General features: G+C 54.3%; 1 protein-coding gene across 1 annotated transcript; it reads right to left on the bottom strand.

Moving 5' to 3' along the window:
• Nucleotides 1-2,693: 2,693 nt before the first annotated feature.
• On the bottom strand, nucleotides 2,694-8,826 carry LOC132381738 (type 1 phosphatidylinositol 4,5-bisphosphate 4-phosphatase-like; the record flags this gene model as incomplete). The annotated part of the gene is made up of 5 exons (XM_059951309.1): nucleotides 2,694-4,006; nucleotides 5,651-5,741; nucleotides 6,311-6,363; nucleotides 6,463-6,574; nucleotides 8,774-8,826. Coding segments are annotated over 5 exons (453 nt in total), but the record flags the coding sequence as incomplete, so codon positions are not given.
• Between the last annotated feature and the right edge of the window lie 5 nt (nucleotides 8,827-8,831).

The raw sequence follows: 8,831 nt of genomic DNA, 5'->3' as shown, positions 1-8,831 counted from the left end.
TGTCTCGTGTGTGTGTGTGAATGGAAACTATTCATTGCTCCTCGCTCTGCAAATGCTGACGGTTTTAAGCATTTTAGATCGATTTTAAATGTGACCCCCGCTTCCCCCAGCCACAAAGCAATGCCCAGAACTGTCCAGTAAAGGTTGCCGTATACCTTTAAACCAGGGGTTCCCAACTTTCTTTGTATCATGACCAGTACCATTAAGCAAGGGGTCCATGGACCCCAGCTTGGGAACCCTTGCTCTGAACCTTTCCTATCCATGCACCTGTCAAGAATTTTTAAATATTGTTAATGTACCTGCCTCAACCACTTCCTCTGGCATTCCACATAAATACCATTCTTTGTGTAAAAGAAAAGTTGCCCTTCAGGTTCCTATTAAATCTCTCTCCTCCAACCTTAAATCTGTGCCCTCTAGTTCTTGATTTCCCCAGCCCTGGAGCCCTAGCAATGTGTTCATGCTATCTATACCCATCAGAAGCCTATGTGGATTCCTAATCTCCCAAGGAAAAGGACCTAGCCTGCCCATAGCGGGGAGACCGAAACCAAATGTAATACTCCAAGTGTGACCTCGCTAGTGTCTTGTACAATCGCACCATGACATCCCAACTCCCCCCCCCCCCCCAGTCTACCTGTGACACTATTTTTCAGTTGTGGCTGTGTCTCGATCACAATTCCTCCAGCCACTTTCAGGAGCAGAGGTGTGGGAGGCAGCCCCTATTCGGTCTGTGTACGGGGTGCTTCCATCTGTGGACAGTCCAATGCTGGAACCACACAGTCATGGAGGTGATCATTCTGACTCCTTCCCCGTAACAGATTGAAGCATCAAACAAAGACATAGCCTCGCATGCCTGGTGACCTGGTTCCCTCTCACATCCCAGACGTGGAATCAGTGTGTTCATTTGCTATGTATAGGCACATGGAGGGTTAGTAAACAGGGTGAAGGTAAAATGGAGGGTTAGACTGATCTCGGAGTAGGTCACTGTCTCTAATTGATCTGTTTCTATCACCACTCCTGGCAGCGTGTTCCATGCATCCACCACTCTGTTGGGGAGAAAACTTGCCTTTTAAATCCCACACCCTTTTGCTCCCGTCACCTTAAAGTTATACCCTCCCCATGCTGGGAAAATGCTTCTGGCTGTCCATTCTATCATGAGACACGAGACGATTTACTGTAACCAGTTAACCTGAACAACACCGGCTGGTATATAACATGATGGCATGAACACTGACTTCTCTAACTTCCGTTAATGCCCCTCCTTACCCTATCCCGATATATTTATTCCCCCCCTCCCTCTTTTTCTCTCTGCCTGTTCTCCATCTCCCTCTGGTGCTTCCCCCCCCTCCCCCTTTATTTCTCCCGAGGCCTCCCGTCCCATGATCCTTTTCCTTCTCCAGCTCTGTATCCCTTTCGCCAATCACCTTTCCAGCTCTCAGCTTCACCCCACCCCCTCCGGTCTTCTCCTGTCATTTCACATTTTCCCCTCCCCCTCCTACTTTCAAATCTCTTACTATCTTTCCTTTCAGTTAGTTCCTGACGAAGGGTCTCGGCCTGAAACATCAACAGCGCTTCTCCCTATAGATGCTGCCTGGCCTGCTGCGTTCCACCAGCATTTTGTGTGTTGCTTGAAATTCCAGCATCTGCAGATTTCCTCATTTAACCTACCAACTGATTTGTCTTTGGACTGTGGGAGGAAACCCACACAGTCATGGAGAATATAGAAACTCCTTACAGGCAGCAGCAGGAATTGAACCCAGGATGCCTGTACTGTAGCGCTTGGTGCTAACCACTGCACTTCCATGCCATCTTTAATCCAGACAGCATCCTGGCAAATCTCTTCTGCCTCCTTTTTAAAGCTTCCACATCCTTCCTATAATGAGGCACCTGGAACTGAATACTATACTCTCAAGTGTGATCTAACCAGGGTTTTATAAAGTTGTAACATTACCTCTTGAACTCCATTCCCTTGTCCGGGGTTGGGTGAGTGATCCAGTCATGAGGACAGAGCTCCAGAAATCCGGGAGTTCCCACCTACACGCCACAGTCCATCTACAGGCTAGAACAGGCCGAACTCTATAATGGTCTGGGGGAGAGGGAGACAGGGTCCCAGTGACACTGGACTGTGATGTGTGTCCCTGGACACAGGGTGGGGGGGGGGGGGTGGTGCCAGAGACTGGGCTGTAGTGCGGCTCTTAAACTCAGTCCCCCAACTAACAGGCCAACACACCATACATCATCTTAACAACCATATTAATTTGCGCTGCAACTTTGAGAGATCTTTGGACATGAAGCCCAAGATTGCTCTTTTCCTCCACACTGCTAAAAATCCTTTTCTTAAATCCTGTGTCTTTGAGTTTGACCTTCCAAAGGACACAACTCCTGCAGCTAATTAGACAGCAGGAAGAACCTGAAGCCCAGGATGGAGTGGGAGCTCGACACAGCCTGACCAACCTGATTTGCTGACTGCTGTGAGGGGTGATCTGCAACATGCAGGTTTTCTCTCCCAGGGCGTAAATGTCAAAACCAGGAGGGCAGTGGTTTAAGTTGAAGGGGGTAAGTTCAAAAGAGGGTGATGGTGGGGGCAGACACGATAGACATGCAGGGATGCAGAAAGTGTAGACATGGTGACACTGTGGGCTGAACGCCATCCCTATGCTGCCTTGTCTAAAACGGAACAGCGCTCCAAACCAGGGTTAAAATCATTTACCCTTTATTGTTAAATCAACATAAAATTAATTTCCACTGTTAAATAGAAGGCATGATACAGCAAGCGTAGCGATTAGTGTGATCCAACAAGCGAAGGAGCTGTGTGCAAACCCAGTGCCACAGCTCAGTCCAGTGCCATAGAGTGCACCACCCACCCCATCACCCACAGGAACGGGGGGGGGTGGAGGAGGGCAATACCAATCCACCAATCAGGAGTTAGATAAACCAATCCAATCGGTGGGGGGGAAGAGCAGAGGTAGACTAATCCACCAGTGGGGTGACAGACAGACCGATCCACCAATGGGGAGGGGGGTCAGAGGTAGAAGGAGCACAAAGGTGGACCAATCCACCAATGGGGAGACAGAAACCAAAGCACCATTGGAGAGGGGGAAGAGAGACAAGATAGATTGATCCACCAATGGGGCACAGAAATACACAAATTTACCAATGGGGGAACAGAGATACATCGATCCACCAATGGGGAGACAGATACACACCGATCAACCAATAGGATCCAGACACCCTTAAAGGAGCGCCAATTACCCATGATGCCTTCCAACAACTGAAGCCACACAGACCTGCATCCGCCATGGGGAAACACCGATCCCACAACTCTCCACGCAGCGGATAGGCCTGTGCCTGCCCGTTCCCTTGTCCTGGGTTGGGTGAGTGACCCAGTCACACGAGGACAGAACTCCCACCAACACAGCACGGTCCATCTGCAAGACCTGCCCCAAGCTGGGACAGGCCGGGGTGAATGGTCTGGGGGAGAGGGAGACACAGTCCCAGTGACACTGGGCTGAAATGTGAGTCCCTGGACACAGGGCAGGAAGGGGGGTGGGGGGGGGTGACCAGAAACTGGGCTGTAGTGTGGGTCCCTGGACACTGGGCGGGGAGTGAGGGGGGGAAGGGGTCCCTGGACAGGGTTGGGAGAGAGGGTGACCGGATCCCGGGTGCAGTGCAGGTCACCAGACAGAGGGTGGGGTACGAGGGGGTGACCGGACACTGGGCTGTAGTACGGGTCACTGGACACAGGCTCCTCAGAAAATGGCCGCGTGGTCCCTCAGTCCGTCAGTTTGCTCCTCAGTGCATTGAGTGGCTCCGTCTAGGATGTGCAGTTTCCCGATGATTCCAGGGTCCGGGGCCCTTTCTCTGATCAGGAGAAGTTCTGGATGGGGTGACTGACCCTCATGCAGCCCCAGTAGCAGGCCCGCACCAGGCAACAGACGCTCAGGGTGATGGGCACTGCCCAGGCAGCGTAGATCCCATGGTAGTGTCTGGCGTTCCTCCACGTCGTCACCTGCAGAGCAGATTCACAGGTCAAAGATCACACAACAGGGGAAGAGGCCCTTTGGCCCAAATGGTTCATGCTAACCAAGATTCCCAACTGAGCCTGTCCGTTCTGTCCCATATCTCTCCTTTCCCATCCATGTACCTGTCCAAGTGTCTCCTAAATGTTGTTAATGTACCGGCCTCAACCACTTCCTCTGGCAGCTCATCCCATATGCGGGCCACCCCTCAGGCTCCTATTAAATCATCCCGTTTTCACCTTAAACCTGTACCCTCTGGTTCTTGATTCCCCTACCCTGGGAAGAAAGACTCGTGTTTTTATACACCTCCAAAAGATCATCCCTCAGTCTCCCACACTCCAAGGAATAAAGTCCCAGTCAGTTCAACCCCTCTCCATAACTCAGTCCCTCGAGTCTCGGCAACATCCACTGCTCTCTCTCCAGCTTAGTGGCATCTTTCCTACAGCAGGGCGACCAAAACTGAACACAAGTGCGGCCTCAAACATAGAAACAGAAAAAATTATTAAAAGTAGATAGAGGCAGGAAAGTTGTTTCCACTAGTAGGTGAGTCTAGAACTAGGAGACAAAGCCTCAAGACTTGAGGGAGAAGAGGAAGAACTGCTTTTCCCAGAGAATTCTCTGCCCAATGAAGCGGTGGAGGCTACCTCAGTAAATATATTTAAGGTTGGATAGATTTTTGCACAGTAGGGGATTAAGGGTTATGGGGAAAGGTCAGATAGGAAGGTGGAGATGAGTCCATGGTTAGATCAACAATGATCTTATTGAACGGAAGAATAGGCTCGATGGGCCAGATGGCCTACTCCTGCTCCTATTTCTTATGTTGTGTTCGCCAACGCCTTTTATAACCTCAACATGTCGTCCCAACTCTAGCACTCAGTGCCCTGACTGATGAAGGCCAAGACCTGTCTACTTGTGACTCCACTTTCAGGGAAAAATGTACCTGTACCCCTGGGTATTTCTGCTCTACAACGCTCCCCAGGTCTCTGCCGTTCACTGTGAAAGTCCTGCCCCATTTGTGTCCCCCCCCCCCTCCAAAGTCCAACACCTGCTACTTATCCAAATTAAACTCCATTTCCCACCCACCCAGCTGATCAACGTCCCTCCGTAAATCCAGATAACCATCTTCACTGTCAACGACACCACCTATTGGAGTGTCGTCCACAAACGTACTAACCCTGCCTTGTATCTGCTCGTCCCGAGTCATCGATACAGATGGCAAAGAGATACAGATGGGGTCCCAGCCCCAAGCCCTAGGGAACACCTAGGGCCCTCTGGGGTAGGGTGGTTACAGTCCGAGAAACAACCTCCCACCTATCACTGGCTCTTCCAGAGACAGGTCATCAGTTCAATCCAAGCAGTTCCCACAACCCCTTCCCCTCAACCATCACAGACCTTCTTCAGCAGGAGGCATCTTCAGCCTCTCCTGGAGACCCACACCAGACAACATCCTGGTCAGATCCCACTCTAGTGCAGTCATGAGCAGGGTATTGATCAGTTACAGGGTCAGAGAGCAGAGTATTGATCAGGTGACAGGGTCAGAGTGCAGAGTACTAATCAGACACCTCAGCGAGAAAGGATAGAGTGATACCTGAGAATTGATCAAATTTCAACAGGCCACACGACCGGACACTTACTGCCACTACAGCCGAGACGACGGCCAACAGGAATCCGAGGCTGAAAATCCAAAGGCACCGTTTGCGGGGATACCTCCTCCCGATTGAAGATCTGGGAGACGAGAGGGGAGAGTTCAGTGCGTGATGTAAAGGAAGCAGAGGAGAAAACCCTGTTAGGACAGATGGCTGCACTGACAGCGAGCAGTGGAGCTGAAAAGGCCATTCAGCCCATCAATGTTGGCCCTCCCAAAATGCCCATCAATCCCTCTCCCCAATTCTCATTGTGGGGATTCAGCGGAGAGACATAGGCAGGGACAGAGTTACTTGGGGTGGTGACAGACAGCCAACGAGTAATAGGTGGATTGGGGGGAGTGGGGGTAGGTGTGAAGAGTTGTGGGGTGGGGGGAAAGGTGGCTGTGAGGCTCCATAAGGGAAGGGAGAGGTAGACGGGGAAAAAAGGGAGGAGGAGGGGGGGAGTTGCGAGAGAAAGGAGGTAGAGGTGGACCGGGATGGAGAGGGAAGTAAGGAGGAACGGTAAGAGCAAGCAGGGATGGGGGAAGGAAAAGGGGGAGAGGGTAGGGGAGTGGAAGGGGGTGTGGCAGTTGCCCTGGGGGAGAAGGGGAAGGGGTGGCAGAGTTTTGAGGCTTGGGTCCAGCGAACTGGGAGCGATGTCATACTCACACACGACGACAATGTGGACAGCGAGCGAGAGTCCGGTCCGTGAACTCCCTCCACTGCAACACAGAGAGAGAGCCAATGAGACTGTCCCTCACCCCTCACGTCACCCTTCCTCACCCTCACCCAAACCTCCACATCCCCTCTCTCACACTCACCAGGAAGGTGTGCTTGCAGTGGCCACAGATGACGCGGACCCCAGGAGGCTGGGGCTCGGGGTCAGGACTGCTGGGCCCCGCACGCACAGACCCCAGGTTGATGATCCGTTTACTGGGGGGGGCAGAGAGCAGAACACAGAGAGCAGTCAGCGCGGTGTATACCCCAGACAGGTGAGCCCATCAGGCCGCCATCTAACCCCCCTCCCAATGGTCCATCACTACTCCCCCACACATGCTGTGTCTCAGTGCCTCTCCCTCTCTCTATATTGTATACTGAACGGTATTCTCCCCTTCCCGCTCCTTCTCAGGGGAGATCTGTACACTGACCGGGGTCTCACAGGGGGAGATCTGTGCACCGACCGGGTTCCCTCAGGGGAGATCTGTACACTGACCGGTGTCTCTCAGGGGGAGATCTGTATACTGACCGGGGCCTCTCAGGGGAGATCTGTACACTGACCGGGTTCTCTCAGGGGACATCTGTACACTGACCGGGGTCTCTCAGGGGGAGATCTGTACACTGACCGGGGCCTCTCAGTGGGAGGTCTGTACACTGACCGGTGTCTCTCGGGGGGAGATCTGTACACTGACCGGTGTCTCTCGGGGGGAGATCTGTACACTGACCGGGGTCTCTCGGGGGGAGATCTGTACACTGACCGGGGTCTCTCGGGGGGAGATCTGTACACTGACCGGGGTCTCTCGGGGGGAGATCTGTACACTGACCGGGGTCTCTCGGGGGGAGATCTGTACACTGACCGGGGTCTCTCGGGGGGAGATCTGTACACTGACCGGGGTCTCTCGGGGGGAGATCTGTACACTGACCGGGGTCTCTCGGGGGAGATCTGTACACTGACCGGGGTCTCTCGGGGGGAGATCTGTACACTGACCAGGGTCTCTCGGGGGGAGATCTGTACACTGACCGGGGCCTCTCGGGGGGAGATCTGTACACTGACCGGGGCCTCTCGGGGGGGGATCTGTACACCGACCGGTGTCTTCCTTCGGGGGGAGATCGGTACACCGACCGGTGTCTCTCAGGGGAGATCGGTACACCGACCGGGGTCTCTCAGGGGGAGATCTGTACACCGACCGGGGGTCTCTCGGGGGAGATCGGTACACCGACCGTTGTCTCTCGGGGGAGATCGGTACACCGACCGTTGTCTCTCGGGGGAGATCGGTACACCGACCGTTGTCTCTCGGGGGAGATCGGTACACCGACCGTTGTCTCTCGGGGGAGATCCGTACACCGACCGGTGTCTCTCAGGGGAGATCCGTACACCGACCGGTGTCTCTCAGGGGGAGATCCGTACACCGACCGGGGTCTCTCAGGGGGAGATCCGTACACCGACCCGCCGGGCGGTCTCTCAGGGGGAGATCCGTACACCGACCGTTGTCTCTCAGGGGGAGATCCGTACCACCGACCGTTGTCTCTCAGGGGGAGATCCGTACACCGACCGGTGTCTCTCAGGGGAGATCCGTACACCGACCGGTGTCTCTCAGGGGGAGATCCATACACCGACCGGTGTCTCTCAGGGGGAGATCCGTACACCCGACCGGTGTCTCTCAGGGGGAGATCCGTACACCGACCGGTGTCTCTCAGGGGGAGATCCGTACACCGACCGGTGTCTCTCAGGGGGAGATCCGTACACCGACCGGTGTCTCTCAGGGGGAGATCCGTACACCGACCGGTGTCTCTCAGGGGGAGATCTGTAAACTGACCGGTGTCTCTCAGGGGGAGATCCGTACACTGACCGGGGTCTCTCAGGGGAGATCTGTACACTGACCGGGGTCTCACAGGGGGAGATCGGTACACTGACCGGTGTCTCTCAGGGGGGATCTGTACACTGACCGGTGTCTCTCAGGGGGGATCTGTACACTGACCGGTGTCTCTCAGGGGGGATCTGTACACTGACCCGGTGTCTCTCAGTGGGAGGTCTGTACACCGACCGGTGTCTCTCAGGGGGAGATCCGTACACCGACCGGTGTCTCTCAGGGGTAGATCCGTACACCGACCGGTGTCTCTCAGGGGGAGATCTGTACACTGACCGGTGTCTCTCAGGGGGAGATCGGTACACTGACCGGTGTCTCTCAGGGGAGATCCGTACACTGACCGGGGTCTCTCAGGGGAGATCTGTACACCGACCAGTGTCTCTCAGGGGGAGATCTGTACACTGACCGGTGTCTCTCAGGGGAGATCCGTACACTGACCGGTATCTCTCAGGGGGGATCTGTACACTGACCGGTGTCTGTCTGTCTGTCACTCTCTATGCCCCCCACCACCGCAGGCCAATACCTGTACTTTTAACGGTGCTCTCACCAGTACGGCCGGGGACAAGCGATCCTCTGCGAGGTGACTTTGCAGATGAGGAGACAGT

This window comes from Hypanus sabinus, chromosome 26 (genome assembly GCF_030144855.1).
Source record: "Hypanus sabinus isolate sHypSab1 chromosome 26, sHypSab1.hap1, whole genome shotgun sequence".
Classification (NCBI taxonomy): domain Eukaryota; kingdom Metazoa; phylum Chordata; class Chondrichthyes; order Myliobatiformes; family Dasyatidae; genus Hypanus; species Hypanus sabinus.
Note: the sequence above shows the minus strand (reverse complement) of the source record. Positions and strands in the feature narration are given on the sequence as shown.